The sequence below is a fragment of the Phyllostomus hastatus genome, unplaced genomic scaffold (assembly GCF_019186645.2).
Source record: "Phyllostomus hastatus isolate PE091 unplaced genomic scaffold, TTU_PhHast_1.1 phas_scaffold_12, whole genome shotgun sequence".
Lineage (NCBI taxonomy): Eukaryota > Metazoa > Chordata > Mammalia > Chiroptera > Phyllostomidae > Phyllostomus > Phyllostomus hastatus.
In genome coordinates this window covers 21,852,541-21,868,477 of record NW_025334007.1, presented here as the reverse complement: position 1 = coordinate 21,868,477, position 15,937 = coordinate 21,852,541, and the positions used below count along the sequence as shown (strand labels likewise).

The 15,937-nt window shown below is 60.9% G+C and overlaps 1 protein-coding gene across 1 annotated transcript in view; it reads right to left on the bottom strand.

Moving 5' to 3' along the window:
- Positions 1–1,366: 1,366 nt before the first annotated feature.
- The window catches only part of DHRSX (dehydrogenase/reductase X-linked), a 56,552-nt gene continuing 41,981 nt past the window's right edge, over positions 1,367–15,937 (bottom strand). Inside the window, exons 4-7 of the mRNA XM_045855820.1 lie at positions 11,709–11,810; positions 7,505–7,712; positions 3,267–3,474; positions 1,367–1,765 (exon numbers count right to left, since the gene is read on the bottom strand). Coding sequence (XP_045711776.1) covers positions 1,532–1,765; positions 3,267–3,474; positions 7,505–7,712; positions 11,709–11,810 — 752 coding nt within the window. The 3' untranslated portion in view covers positions 1,367–1,531. The remainder of the gene's footprint in view (positions 1,766–3,266; positions 3,475–7,504; positions 7,713–11,708; positions 11,811–15,937) is intronic.

Below are 15,937 nucleotides of genomic sequence, written 5' to 3'. Positions count from 1 at the left end.
GCGAGGGTGGCTGCGGGGGGCACTGTCCAGGGGGACACGCCACCCACCTCAGGACGAGGAAGCAGCGGCGGACACAGCCGCGACTCCCGCCGCCGCTGCCTCCTCCGGGAAGCCCTCCACAGCAGAGCAGCCGGCCGCACTTCCAAGGCACCGTGGGGTGGTTTCGTGGGACTCGGTCGCCTCGGGAAATGGACAGCCAGCTGCCCAGAGGCCACGGGTCTGGGAACGCAGGGCCCCGCCAGCAGCATTTCAAGAGCGTTGGCAAAGGGTAACCTGGGTGCAGCGGTGGGGGGGGGGGTGCTTTGGCACATCCAGGATCCACCTCGGGGGACACCCAGGACCCTTCCTTCCCTGACCGGGGCGTGAGGAAGGTGGGGCAAGGCCAGTGCCCAGTGAGTGGCCCAAAACATTCGGACGCTGGATTTTTTTGCTTCTAACAAATGGCCCGCGATTTGCTGGTGGCGAAAACCTCAGGAATCCATCCTCCCCCTCATTCTGGAGACCAGGCGTCTGAGGTCACCCAGGGGTCCCGGGGCTGTGCTCCCCCCACAGGCTCCTGGGGGGGGGGTCCTTCCCACCTCTCCCAGCTCCTGGGACCCGAGGCGTCCCCTGGGCTGGTGGCCGAGTCCCTCCCTGTCCCCTCTGCCTTCTCCTCTTCTGGAACCGAGTGACCCTCTCCTTTTCTCTCTCTCTCTCTCCCACCCAAGCTTGGGCTGACTCTGGCCTCCCTGACCAGCCGGGGTTATCGGTTCATCCGAAGCTCCGCTTTCCACCTGACAAGACGCCCCTGTGCAAAGAAAACACCCCCAGCTCTGCGGGTTACAGCGTGGACGTGTGTTTGGGGGCGGCCGCCGCCTGGTGCACGTCACAGGCGACTTAGATGGGAACGTGAACCACCCACCACGGCCCTCGTCCCCTCGTCCCGGGGGCCCACAGGGGCGGCCTCGGAGGTGAGCTGTCCATCCTGCAGACACCGCAGGGTCCACGAGGAGCGGTCAGTTCTGCAAGGACTCTGTCCTGGTCCCACACCGTCGTCCACCGTGGCTCGGGGGACATGTCCGCAGGGGAGAGAGGCCCGAGTCCACGAGAGGCGCCCTCGGGCCACCGTAAGACGAGGTGGGTCACACCAACCCTGAGCAACCGGCCGAGGAAACAGACTCACGCCTGTTTTTTTCTATCGGGGTCCCCGGCGTCCAAGCCAGACCTCCCGAGGAATGAGGAGGGTGGGAAGACACGGCCAGCGGGGACCCCCAAAGCACCGATATCCCAGCAGCAGGCTCTGGCCTGGGAAAACCTTCGCCTGCTGGGGCTGCGTGTCCAGCCCGGCCTGCTGGTCTACCCGGTGCCGCGCAAGCAACGCCCTGCGTGCGCAAGGGGAGCGTTTAATTACTGGTGGCACCTGGAACCCTTCGACACTTTGGCATCACAAGGTGTGGGGTGAGGGCCCCCCCTGCTTGGTGCAACACACCGTGGGACCTTTGCTCTGTGAGGCCCCTCAAAGGCCAGGTGAGGGCGGCGGCCGGGGGACCCTTCACTCGCTGGCCTCCTCCCGCCGGGGCAGCCGCCCCTCGAGGATGTCGGGGGTCCCGTCCGGGACGGCGGTCAGCGCACAGCTTCTGGCCCAGAGTCCCCGCTGCAGGTCCGGGTCGTGGGTGACGGCCAGCGACGCGATCTCCTTCTCGTTGTAGAGGTAGCGGCCGCCCAGGCCCTCCAGCGCGGGGGCGACCGCCGTGTAGACGGGGGTCCAGGCCCCTTCGTCGGGGGTCTGCGGGGGGAGAAGGCCAGGGTGCGTCAGCGGCGGAAGCGGAGCACTGGGGTGTCCCCTTGCTGCAGTGGGCTGCGGTGGGGTGACACCGGGGGGGGGGTGTGTGTGAGACAGGGCCCCGCCCCCGGGTCCCCGCCCACTCAGGGCGCCGGGATGGGAGGGCACCACCCATCCTCAGAGCTGGTGGGTTTCTTTATAACAGGAGCCGCTGAGGACCCACAGCCCCGTGGGTCGTTTGGGAGACAGACGTGCCTACAGACTCCCGCTGCAGCCGCGGCCGGGTGGCTCACCAGGGTCGGAGCGCCGTCCCCAATACGCCAAGGTTACGGGTTCGAGGCCCGGTCACGGCACGTGCAAGAATTAACCCAGGATGCCTCAGCACACGGGATCACAAACCGATGTTTCTGCCTCTCTCTCTCCCTCTCTCTCTCTCCCTCCCACCCCTGTGCGCGCTCTCTCTCTCTCTCTCAAATTCATAAATAACAATGAAAAATTCCCGATGTAAAATATTCAGCTCAACCACTCCTTCTGAAACCGAGACACGTATCAATTGCCTCAAAGAACATGGACGTGTCTGGAGCCCCTGGGTTTGATCCGCAATATTGAAAGAGCCAAGTGGGGGTGGCCGCCGGGATGAGGCCAGGGCCCCCCGTGTGTCAGGCGGGGGTCCGAGGCTCACAGAGGGGTATAGCCGCTTGCCCACGGTGTGCGGCTCGACGGTGGAGACGCCGGGATTTGAACCCAGAGCCCCCCAGCTGCCTGGCCAACAGTCTCACCCGGCCCAGCCTGTGCTGCCCTCTCCCGCCAGGGAGCCAGCCAAAGCTGGCTGGTCTGTGTGGGGCTTGGGGAGCCTCCCGGGTCCAGCTGGGGTCTTGGGGGAGCAACACGGGTCCTCCCCAGAGCGGGCTGTCGCGGCTACATCCGCGAGAATGGGTGTCGTGTTTTTAAAGATTCACCGAGGAAACGGGAAATAGTCAATATGCACCCAGGAGACCCTGGGTGGCCCCCTGCACCCCCTCAGTTCCTGACCTCACCCCAGGTTCTCCTGGAGTCTGTCTGTCCTCTGTGGTTTCCTACCGTCCGTCAGGGAAACCGTACGTGTGGCGTCTGAGGACTCGTCGTTAGAACCGTCTCTGGGGTCTGTCCTCACCCAGCCCCGCCCCCTGTGCACCCCAGAAATGGCCTCCAGCCGCAGGCTGGGTGCCCCCACCCCGACTCCCTTAGCCTGAGGCATCCCATCCTGTCTCCTCCTCACCGTTCTTCTCTGGCCCCAGCGTGGGCGTAAAAATGCCGAGAGTTGCGGGCACATGCAAGGCCGGGGCTGAGCTGCCCATCAGAGCGATGAGGGGCGCCAGCATGCTCCCCCACGCGAGTGGTGACCACACACGTCCACCCCCTGCTCAGGCCGTGGCCTCGAGCTGGCCGCCCGCGGTTGGGGTGGGAGGGGCGGACGCCTCCAATCACAGACCCAGAAACCACTGGCCGACCGTCCACGGCTCACCTTGAACAGCCACCGGCCGAAGAGTTTCTTGACCAGGCGGGTGCCCCAGAAGACGTGCCTGTAGAGGCCGGTGTCCACCACGCCGGGGTCCGCGGCGTTGGCCGTGACGTGGCTGCCCTGGGCCGCCAGGAGGCGCTGCAGGTGGTAGGTGAAGAGCACCAGGGCCAGCTTGCTGCGGGCGTAGGCGCCGTGCGGGGAGTAGCAGCGGCTGGAGGGAAGGAAGGAAGGAAGGAAGGAGGGAAGGAAGGAAGAAAGGCGAACAGGCAGGCGGTGAGAAAGCTTTCTTCGCTTCCCTGTCCCCGCCCACCCGCGTACGTGCACGATCGGGCCCCTCCCACGCACCCCGGGGGCGTTTGCAAATTCGTTGTCCCATCTCCCTAGGAGGGCAGATATTTTAAATGCACATTTTATCCCAAACGGGGCTTCTCTGCACGAACGCTCCGTGGACGCCTGATACTCCCCTTTGTGTTGCAAAGGCCTCGCAGACACATCGGCACCCGTGGGGGCCGGTTACCAGCAAAAACAGCCACGGAAGGAAAGAGGGGGCCACCCACCCACCCGGCGAGCACCCCCTTGCACAAAGCCCGGGAGGGGGGCTTGGAGAACGCAGCAGCGCCGGCTCTGGCGTCCCGCCCCCGTTCCTGATCACGGGGTGTAAACGCACCAATCCCAACGCCTCACTCTCGGACCCCCCCCCCATGAACGCCCAGTCCCTGGTTCACCGTCTCTGCCCACGAGCTCGCTGCGGCCCCCAGGCGCGGGCCGTGACGTCCGCGCTGCCTCCCGAGGAGTGAAACCAGCGTGGACACTGGGGTTTCTCGAGATGGGCTGGGTCCCACCCACCCCGGGGGGCCAGAGACCTTTCGTGGGGGCCTCTGTTCGTGAAAGTCCGTGGGGGTGCTTTCCGGGCACCAAGCGACCATCCACACCTGTAACGGGTCCGTGTCTGCTGCAAAAACACGCCAGCTCTCCCACGGTGCGGTCACACGAGTACAGATGCCCGAGTAGCTCACGCGTGTTACAGACGTGTTCCTGTGTGCTGTGCCCGGCTGATTTTTTTTTTCCTCTTTGATTTTTCCGTGCTGGGGAGACTCGACTCTGCCTCTGCGTGACCCCGGGTGTGACACAGAACGCCCGGGTCGTCTTTGTTTTGCCGCCTCTGGCTGACGACCGTGCCATTGGGCACACAGGTGCGGAGACCCAGGACACGTCCATGCTGCCGGGTGGCCGTCACGTGCTGCGTCCCGAGAGCATTTTTGTTCTTCCCAGGTCACGTAGCCGATGGCAATGCAGCCCCTGGCTTACATCTGCTTTGACCGCGCCCAAGTCCCACGGCCTTGACCTTTCCAAGCTGAGTGGAATCTGTTATTTAAATGACGAGAAAATCCATGCGTGTAACTCATCGCAGTAAGCATCGGACATTCAAGTATTTTTGAAAAGTGCCTCGGCTGGGGTGGCTCCGTGGATTGGGCACCGGCCTGCGAACCAAAGGGTCGCCGGTTCGATTCCCAGGTGGGGCACGTGCCTGGGTTGCAGGCCAGGTCCCCAGGAGGGGGTGCTCGAGAGGCAGCCACACATTGATGGTTCATTCTCTCCCTTTCTCCCTCCCTTCCATTCTCTCTAAGAATAAATAACATCTTTTTTTTTAAGATTTTATTCATCCATTTTTAGAGAGGGAGAGGGAGAGGGAAAGAGGGAGAGAGAGAAACATCAGTGTGCAGTTGCTGGGGGTCATGGCCTGCAACCCAGGCATGTGCCCTGACTGGGAATCGAACCTGGGACACTTTGGTTCACAGCCCGCGCTCCATCCACGGAGCTACGCCAGCCAGGGAGAACACAGATATTTTAATAAATGGTTCAAACGGTGTCAAAACACAGATCTGAAACCATACCAAAAAACTCATCATTTTTAATAAATAAAGACTGACTGATGGGGCCGCTTGGAGAAAAAGCAGGAGCCCCATCCAAAGCCAAAGTGGCGAGCGGCACGGATGGCGGCCTTGGGTGGAAAAAACCTTTCTCCTCTCCCTTTGGGCTCCGTGGCTGGATTTTGCACACCAAAGGGCGGTGAACAGGAGAAAACCTACACGTTAGCTTCAGTTCAGTGTAAGGTGGGGGCGGCTTCCTAGGGGGAAAAAAAAGCGTGGAAAGCTGGAGAGACAATTAGATTCGACGGTACCTAGGCTATTTGGGAAAGGGGGTCATTGTTCGGGTGTGGGTAGGGGCAGGAAGGGGAGTTTGGTCTTCTCGGGGTGCTCCGTGTGTGGAGATTATATATATCTATGTATGTGGAATTCGTGGCAATGCTCATTTCTCCGCAGTTTCAGAACTTAGATAAAAGAAGCTTCTTTTCCCCTTGCATTTGTGGGTTCTTAACACCCGCCCACTGAAAACACTCTTTACGCCACCACTGGCTTGTCTGGGGGCGGCTCACTCTGACCCCGAAGACTTCCTCTGCGTTTCCGGCCCCAAGGAGCAAAGAAGAGTCACTCTGTTTTGAACGCCACGCCTGCATTTCTGTGAACAGACCCCACGGTGCAAAAATGGGCAGGGCGCACCCCGCGGAAAGCCGGGGACAGCAGTACGATCAGCGGGGGGTGGGTGCTGGGCTTCCGGGCGCCCGTGTCTGCTGTAAGGTGCAGGGGGTTTGCTTGGTCCCCATCAGGCACCACTCCGACAGTCTCCCCCAGCTCACGGCAGCGACGGGGACACAGCCGAGGTCACCGCTGAGGGGACACAGGCGAGGGGACCACTCTCTTAGCAGCATGCCGGGGAGGCAGTAGGCCGCACATTGCCATGGCGCCAAGGCCTCTTGACGTCCTCGTTTAAAAAGAGAAAAAAACAAACTAGGTGCGCCCCCCCCCACCCCCGCCGCCCCCCGAGGACCCTTCGCAGGAGGACTGGACTCCAAGGACTGCGGAGCAACGTGGGTGAGTCCTGGGACACGCAAAGGCTGGCTTCCCAGGGCACGTCCTTGAGGCAACGTGCGTGGTTCTGGAGAGCACCTGTCAGGTTGCATTTCCTGCCTGGTGTCCGTGCCCCCGGAAACCACGGGGTTTGTCAGCAGGGACTTAAAGGGATGAAACAAGCAGAGACAACGGAGGCGTGTCGCAGAGGGAGGTCGGTCACGTCGTACCTCAAAGGGAAGAGGCCCACCCAGGGCCTCCCTGCGGCCCGTCGTCCTCGTCCTCTGGGCTCAGAGACTCCACAGGGTGAGCGTCTCGGGGTCCCACAGACCTCAGAAGCCTGGGTATAGGAGACCCACACAGTAGAGGGGTTAAAACCACACACATTCATGCTTCCCCGTCCTGGAGACCAGGCGTCTGAGGTCACCCAGGGGTCCCAGGGCTGTGTCCCCTCCACAGGCTCCAGGGAGGACCCTTTCCCCCTCTTCCAGCTCCAGGGGCTCTGGGTGTCCCCCGGGCTAGTGGCCGCGTCCCTCCCGTCTCTGCCTCCATCTCCACGTGGCTTCTCCTCCGGGTCTGCGTCTCCTCTTCTGTCCCTTCTCAGGACACCGTCACTGGACGCAGGGCCACCCTGACCCAGGACGGCCTCCTCTCAGACCCTTCCCTCATTTTGTCTTCGGAGACTCTATTTCCACATCAGGTTCTGTTCCCAGGTCCTAGAGGCTGGAACTGAAACTCGTCTTAAACGTGGGGCGATGGGACACGGAGGTACCAAACCTTTTCTTTTCACGTTGAGCGGTTTTTTATAGGAACCAACGCCGTGCCCTGTGCACGCACGAAAGAGTGTGCATGCTCCCCTCTCGCTGACTGACGATGAGGTTCAGCTCACGCGGTGTTTGCCGGAGGACTTGTTGTTGACCAAGATGTTGGCCGGGTGACGGCAGCTCTCGACGCTGTCCACTGCGGTCACGGTTCTAGTCTGAGAGCGCTCCCATGGGTGACCGTGCACCCAACGTGGCATTTCCATAGTAGCAACCGGGCAGCGCGCCATCGGGGTAAGTTGAGGCAGCGGTGCGCGTGGTCATCCACACGCCTCCCTATGCCGTGGTAACGGGTGGGCGTGGCTAAGGCGCTTAAACGTGGGACTGCGAACCAGTAAACGGTTCGTGGACATTGTTAGCACGATCACAAGGAGACGGGTTTACAAAAAAAGTGGCCGGTGACGCGCGCCCTGCTGCTTTGATTCCGAGGGCTCTGCCCTGCGTGTCGCGGCGCCGCCCAGATCAGGGGACCTGGAACGAGGCCCCACCTGCTGTGGGAGCACAGACCCACCTGCTCTGAAGGTCGTCCAGGTCCAGCTCGCCGACGTAGTGCGTGGCTGACGACACGGTGACCACCCTGGCGCTGCGGCCGGGGCATCCTGACTCCTGGAGGGTGTCCAGCAGCAGGTTGGTGAGCAGGAAGTGTCCCAGGTAGTTCAGGCCGAAGTGCTCCTCGAATCCGTCCGCGGTCTTTCTCTGCGGGACCATCATCACGCCGGCTGGGGACACAGGGGGGTGCAGGGGGGGCGTGAGATGGGCCCAGATGGAGAAGTCGTCTCCCGACCCTGGGGAGGGGGGCGGGCTGGGAAACAGCCCTGCGCTCCAGCAGGATCCTCGCTGGCCCTGGCTGCTAGAGCACCTTCCTGGGCCTGTGGAGCCTCAGAAGAAGACACCTGCTCAGGAGAGGTCACGGGGCTGGAACTTCAAAGCAGAGCCGCGCAGCCACTTCTGCAAATGCGCTTCTTCTGCACACCGCGCGTGCGCCAGGGAGCGCCCCCCCCGCGCTGAGCACCCCTTATAAAGCAGTGCCTGGAATCCTATTTCGACCAATAGGGCTTAGACTCTCCCCGACCAATCAGAGCTGCGCAGGGGTACCCTCATCAGCATCTTCACTGAGCTCCCGCCCTAGCTCTATTCTGGCCAATCAGGACAGGGCCTTTTGGACCAATCATACTGCAAACATTTGGAGCCTTCATTTGCATGACAACGGACCAATCGGAGACTGGGGGTGGAGACTTGTGTCTATAAAAGTGAGGTCCCCCCTGCGCTGCAACTCGGTTGAGCTATTTTGCGCTGAATGAAGTTTATGTGTTTTCTAATCTAATGCTGGGGACTCCAATCCGTGTTACATTGGGGCCAACTGATAGTTGATGCTCCTGGGCCTGCGTGCCCTGCTCTGTCCGTGGTGGGGCGAAGCCTCCCCGTTCTAAAATTCCGACCTTTTGTGTATGTAGTTATTAGGGTAACAGCGGCCGTGATAAAGCGGTAGGCAGCAGGCGTGCGAAAGTGACAACCCCCTGGCTCGCATCACCGGGTGTCCCTCAGGGAAGTTAATATTCTGGCCAGCGCAGCGGTGTGCGCGAATACAGGGAGGGCCCCCCCCAACTGATGATCTGGGCGGGCTGGCTCAGCCCTGTTGGGGTGCTGATGTCCTACGCCCCGTGCGGTTGGGCGTGTGGCCACGGCACTCCCATTCACAGGGTCCCCCCAAAACGAATTCACCCCCATGGTGCCCTGCGCGGCAGGCGAACCTGTGTGTTCACAAGGACTGTGCACACCCCAGGCCCCAGGGCAGCCGCACGGGACGTGATCCCGTGAACACGTCCTGTACCCCAGGCTCACAGCGGCCCCCTCCCTGCCGAATGAAGCCCGGTTGTATCGGGACTCCCGGTGTCCCGACGGAGGCGTGTGCCAGACACAGCCACAGTCCTGCTGCTGAGTCACCTCGAGCGGGGCGGCTTGATCCGACGTGTGTCTGTCTGCGTGGGTATGCATTTGTTCTGTGCATGTGTTCTTTTATGCATATACGTGCGTGTGTATTTCCTATGTGTATACACGCATGTGCATTTTCTCCTACAGGCAGATGGATTCCCACATACACACACGTTTTTTTTCTGTGGAGCAGTGAGTTTGCATTCATTTTATCTGGCACGCATAGGACAGGCATGTCTGAATTTGCATAATAACATATGCATATAAAATGCATAGGCATTTCTGTTTGTGCCCGCGTTTGCCTAAGTAAGTGTGCTCGTATCTGGAACTCCCGCTTCCTTCTCCAAAACAGCGTTTTTGGGGGAGGATGGGAAGAATCAAGACCACCTTCTGTGACAGCCACGGGCAGGGCATCTGGTCGACCATCCCCACTGAGCCGGGATGATGGGCAGTACCCCTGCCCGCCATGGGAGGGAGCCATCCCGCACATGCGCTCTGGCTTCCTTCCCCATTTGGGGCTAAAACGGTCCAAACTCCTGTGTCCCCCCGTCTTGTAAACAAAAGCACATAGTGGTTTGGAGCCCCTGGGGTTGGGGGCGGTGTGTCACCCACTAGCGTCCCTGGGATTGTCTGTGCGTCTAAATGATGCATTTCCCGTTAGGCAGCCCTGACTTGGGGGGCGGGTAAGCCACCAACACACAGTCTTGAGACACGAAAATTCACGGGTAATGCCCCCCTTAAATGAGTAGGGGAGTTGGGGAGGGGATGTGGGGCTCCACGGGGATTCCTGATTGAATTTTGGGGTGTTAACAGGGGCAGGTTCGTAAGGCTTCAGTCTGGTTTGATGGGGCTGGAAGGCTCACTAAAAATTCACAATTGTAGGGTGTGCATAATCAGGCTGGTCTGGTCCCTTCAGGGTGACCCTTGGGAGCTGGGGTGGCTCAGGCTGCTTGTCCCTCGTCCCGGTGGCCTCGCTCTCGCCGTGCTTGGGTAGCAGAGGACAGAGGCAGGGGGCCCGGTCACACACACCTTGGCACAGGTACGCCCCTTGGCATCGCGGCGGCTGGGGTCTGACCATCTGCCCCTGTGCGTGTGTGTGTGTGAGGGCCCCCCGTGGTCAGGGATAACGGGTCACCGGAGCTGAAGGACACCCACCCCTATGTCCCCCCAAGGCTTCAAATGCCTTACTCATCCCGTGTCCGTCCCGTTCCCCAGCAGTAATGGACGTGCCTAGGCCCCGGGGCGGCCGCGCTGGAGAGACGCCAGCGGGCGTGTTTGTTCCATCCGAGCGCCGGTGCCAGAGCGTACGTAGGGCGAACTCCCGGGGCCCGATGCTAAGATTTTGACAAGGGCGACGATCTGGGCCAAGGCCGAGTTCAAGGTGCCTCGGAACGTCCCCAGGCGCGACCTGAGAGCCTGTTCCCTGTGTGAACGGCGGCGTGGGGAGAGCGGGTTTTCCCAGCAGCCGCTGCCCTGCCGGCAGCCGGCCGTGTCCTCGGCTTCCGAAGCGTCCACCGGGCGGTGGGCTCCTCCCGGGGTGCGGGACCAGGAGCCAGTGCGGGCTGCCGCCGTAGCACTGGCCGGCCTCGGCACTCGGGGTGCATTTCCCAAATGGGCTCATGAACAAGGACCTTTAGGGGAAACTGGGTTCTGTAGGCATCAGGCCGGGCACGCGTCTCTGGGGAGGAGGAAAGCTAACCGTGGCTCCTTCTTGATCTCGGGCATCTCATCCCCTAGCGTTACGGGAAGAGATCCTACAGACATAAAACATGAAGTCTGGTGCCATTACTAAAAACCGGTTCGTGGCCACAGCCGGGGTGAGGAACTAGAGAAATAAAACTGGGGTGTGGAAAACCTATAGATGCGGACCCAGCTCGGGAGGCGGTCGGCTGTGGATTTCTCTTACGTTTGCTCAACTGCCAGCCTCGCTCCTGGGCCTCCGGGGCCAGCGAGAGGCCGTCTGCTTCTGTTCTCCTCACGCGAGCAAGTGTAAAAATAGTTCCTTGTTTCAAACCCTTAACGTTGGCGACATCTTCCTCGGTCTCTTGAAGGCTCTCGCCCTAAGTAAAATAAGTCAGACCGAAGGAGCTACAAATCCTATTGCACACACATGCGGGATAGAAAACCAAAAGCCACAAACGAACAAAAAAGAAAAATAGATACTCATAGACTCAGACAACAGCCTGAAGGTCGCCAGAAGGAAGGGGGAGGGGGTAGTAAGGGTTACAGGGGGTCAAATGTACGGTGATGGCAGGAGGCTACGCTTCGGGTGGTGAGCCCACGATGCGACGGACAGAACTTGTGTCCCAGAATCGTGCCCCCGAAACCTATATCATCTTCCTCACCATGTCACCCCAGTGAATTTCATTTCAACGTAAAAGAAGTCCTCTGGCTGGCGCGGCTCAGTGGATTTGAGCACTGGCCTGTGAACTGAAGAGTCGCAGGTTCGATTCCCAGTCAGGGCACATGCCTGGGTTGCAGGCCACGGCCCCCAGCAACCGCACATGGATGTTTCTCTCTCTCGCTCTCTCTTTCTCCCTCCCTTCCCTCTCTAAGAATAAACAAATAAAATCTTTAAAAAATACATTAAAATCAACGATGCGCACAACCCAAGCCAAGCATGCGAATGGAACAAAAGCTCATGAGGCAGTAAGCGCGTGCATTCCTGAATGGCCTCGGAAACTCCTGCTCTCCCGAAGTTCTCCCCTCACGGGGCGGTGGTGGGGTCCTGCGTCCGTGTCCGAACCGCCCCTGGGAATTCGCCGGAACTCGCCGGAACTCACCGTTGTTGACCAGCACGTGCAGAGGGATCCTCTTCGCCTTGAACTTGCGCACGAACTCGCGGATGGACTCCAGAGACGCCAGGTCGCAGTATAAGAACTCCACTGAAAAGGCACAGAAATGCCGGGTTACCTCCCTCCCGCGCGCACACAGGTGATGTCTAAGCAGGTCCTCTTGTGTCCCACCCGGGGAGTGCCGGTGGGTCTGAGACAGGAGGGACGGGCCGTAGCGGGATGCTCGGTGAGTGACCACATCGGACCCCCTCCTTGAACGCAGGGGGGACCCGTGCCTGGCTTCTCCTCCATAGGGTACGGCGGACATTGGGGTGTCAGCCCCATGACTGGGTTCGTTCGTACGGCAAACAGCATGTGATGTGACCCCCCTAGACTACAACTCAGGGGGCGAAGACTCCCTCTCGCCAGCCAGCCGGACGGACGGACGGACGCGGACCCTCCCGCTCCCCTTGAGGCTGCAGCTGGCGTGACAGAAGGCAGCTCGGGGTGGGGCCTGGGAGCTGGGAGCTGCCCGCGGCCACCTGCCGGCCGGAAGGCCAGCAGCTCAGACCTACGGCCTCTAGGCCCCGAATGCCTCCCACGACCGCACGAGGTTGGGGGAGAGAATTCTCGGCCACGGAGGGAGACTCACACCAGACACGTCTCCAGAGCTGGGGACAGTTTCCCCCGCGACCCCGCAGCCGTGGGGTCCTTGGACCGGTTGCATCTGCTTTGCTGAGGGGTCATTTCGGGTTTCCAGGCTGAGCTCTCGATAACACGCTCCCGTGGATGGCTGTGGTCTGGGGACCCCCGAGCAGAGGACAGCATGGCGGCCCCCCCCCCGACCAAGGACAAGCACCCACTGTGACATGTGACTCCACAGTGGACACGAGAATGAGGTTTTGTTGTCGTGTGACCACTGGCACATCGCTGGAAACACCACCACAGCCAAGAGCTGGTCAAAACCTGGAACCCGGGACGGCGTGTTTGGTCAAAGGATCACATCCCTTTTCGCTCGGAAGGGACAGCTTTATTGATGCATGTGTTGGCTTGTTTTTATTTTCGACCCTCATCCAAGGATGCGTTTCTCGACTTGAGCGAGCGAGGAAGGGAGGAGGAGAGGCAGAGAGGGAAAAAGACGGAGGGGAAGAGAATACCATTCATCCCTTCCCTCTGTTGGCGCCGTGACTGGGGATTGAACCCACAACCTTCCCGTGCACAGGGCGGTGCTCCAGCTGAACCTCCAGCGGGGGCTGCGAGGGATGGTTGGTTGTCACAGAATTCCCTTGCCCGGCTTCTCTGGTGTGCAACAATGCAGCAGCCCATGGGTGCCCAGTGACCCGGCCCCCGAGGACAAAATCGTCGCTATTTTCCTTGAGGAAACACGGAGGAAGGGGGTGGGAGGTTCCTCCATCAGAGACCCCCGCAGCGCGGTCAACCGACCAGCGCCCCCCTGCGCACCAGCCATTATCCGTCTGCCCTAAGATACAGTCAGATATCGACAAGAAGCGTTTAGACAAAAATAACACAAACCCATTCATTTTATGTTTGCTGAATCCACTGATTAAAAAAAAAAAAAAAGCAACCCAGGGAGCTTCCCTTTTTGCATGCGATTAGCATTCATTTTCCCCAGCAATCCGTTTCCACGCGCTCCCTACGAGAGAGAGCCGCCGCTGCCAGATCCCAGACGCGGCAGGCAGCCGTGCGGCGCGGGCTCACCGTCGGGACGCGCGGCTCTGCGCCTCGGCGCCATCTGGGTGGGAGTCCCCGACGCGCCGTCTGGGTTTCCCTGCAAACACGGGCGCGCGCGGCGGGGAGGGCGAGGTGGGGGGGGGACACGAGAGGGAGGCCCTCGCACCTGCTAGTGCCGGGAACCGATGACGCCAGCGCTGGCGGACGCGCGCGCTCGGTTTCCAGAGCCCCAGCCACGTGCTGGGGTGGTTGGCAAAGTCAGAGGGTGCTGCTCCCGTGCCTGTGGGGGGAGCGGTTCCGAGCTCCGGCTGTCTACATCCGCGCAGAGATGCGCGGGGTGTGGGGGGGCAGCCCTGCCCTCCACGGGGGCGTGACATCCCCAGGAGGGGGCGGGGCACAGGGAATACACCCCCAGGCCGAGCCTGACGCTGTCGAAGGGAACTCCACACGGCTCTCTCCCCGAGAACAAGAACACGCGAGGCGAGCCGCAGGGGGTGCACGCGGCAGGGTCGACCTTGGGCCGGACGCTGCGGGTCTCGCTGGCTCGCGGCTCCGCGGTGACTTCCCCCTAAACCCAAGCAGGGGCGGCAATCACAACCAGGGCGCAGGGTCAGGAGGCGCAGGGGTAGCCGATGCGCCTGCGCTCCTGGAGGGGGAGGGAGAAGCGTTTTACGTATGCAGTGCGGGGAACAATGCCCCCATTTCTAGCTGGGTAATTCGAGAGATGGAAACGGTGGGAGGCCGGTCAACGGGCCGTAGGAGACAAGACCTGGGACGTGAGCCCGCCACGCGGACACACGGGAAGCAGGAAGGACACCCGTCGCCCAAGGAACAGAAACAAGAGACGCAGGGGCCCGCGGACGGGGGGGCACGGCTGGAGAGAGTAGGCGTGAGCTTCGTCCGTGGCCACGAGACAAACCAAAGGGCACCCCTGTTGGGGAACCACCCTCGCAGCCGTGGGCGGTGAGGCTCAGTGGCTTGGGCGTCATCCTGCACACCGAAAGGCCGCAGGTTCGAATCCCGGTCAGAGCAAGGGGCACCCGGTGCCCGGGTGGCGGGCTGGGCCCTCTCTTTCTCCCTCCCTTCCCCTCTCTCTGGAATCAACAAAAGGCAAAAAAAAAAAAAATTAATAACAATTTGTAAAAAAACACCACAGTCAAGAGTGTGTGAAAAGAGAGAATGCTACTTGGACGCTGATGATGCACTTTTCAGCGGAGGGTCAGCAACGAGAAGGTTGGATACAGAGTGTTGGTGGGTAACGGTGCAGGGACCCCATGTGCTGACCACGGGTGCCAGACGTCTCGGGGGGCGGGGGGAGCACTTCGTAGGCCGCCCACATGTCCCATCGCTATGTGGCGGAACCTCACCGAACGTCATCTTGTGTGCCTTCTTTTCTTTTCCGTTTTTTAGCTGCTTTTGATTTCGTGCGGTGTGTGCGCGCCGGAACGGAAACAGAGTTTTAAAAACTTTTTTAAAAAGGCTGGAAAGCGTCGGGACAGGGAAGCAGGCTTGGCCTGACTCGTGCAGGACACGCAACGTTCAAGACGCCTGCCTGCAGACTGCATCGTGGGGTCTGGCCCCAAGGCTCCTCCGTGGCGATGACGCAGGAGAACCCCTGAGACGTCTTCCACGTGTCGCTTCACAAGAAGGCAAACAGACGGCATTCCACCGGGGCCCGGAGAAACAAACGTATCGGACGAGGCCTCGCGGGCAAATTTAAAACCACGGACACGTCCCTCCCCTCGGAGAAGATTTCTAAATTATCGCCTCCCACGTCTCGCCGCGCTAATAACACGTTCCATCTATATAGCCCGAGGGTGGGCATCTCAAGGCAATGAATGCATCTCCGAGAAACTGCCGCTGGTTACGGCGTCGTCAAGGAAATGAGGGCGCATCAGGCCAGCGAGTCGGCAAGAAATGGAGAAACGAGGCAAGGGGGGCGTTCAGGAAAGGAGGCGGGGGGGGGGCCCAAGGGTGCCTTAGCAGGTTCCTGCCAGCCCTCAGACCCCAGGAAGTCCCACCCACGCCGGCTGACTCCGGGCACGCCAAGGGGGTTGTTTCCTGGCGCTTGGCAGTGCACCAGGCAGAGGAGGAGAAGAGACCCAGGGCCACAGAGAGCAGATAAAAACATCACGACACAGCTGTCTGTTGCAAAACGAGCTTCCACCGGGATAAGCAAAGCAGGCGTGTGGAGCACCGGGGGGAAAAACGTAACATAATTCCAAGAGAGAGCTTATTGGTTCGGAGTCCTGTTCCGCCCCGACCCCCAGCAAAACCTGCTTAAAATACGGCAGGAGCCGCCGGCCCCCCCAGGAGCTGTCTCGCACGTTGGGAGCCTCCTACCCGTGGGTGTTCAAACAGGACAAAGTCACCCGTGCGCGGGGCCGAAAGCCACCCTGTGTCCGTCCCACAGAGCTGTCTGCAAAGGGGACAGGGGAGCAGACGGGGTGACGCCTGGACGGAGGAGCCCAGGACGGAGCATGAGACATGCCGTGGAGAACCAGCCACGCAGGCACGTGCCCTGGCCCAGGATCGAACCCCCGACC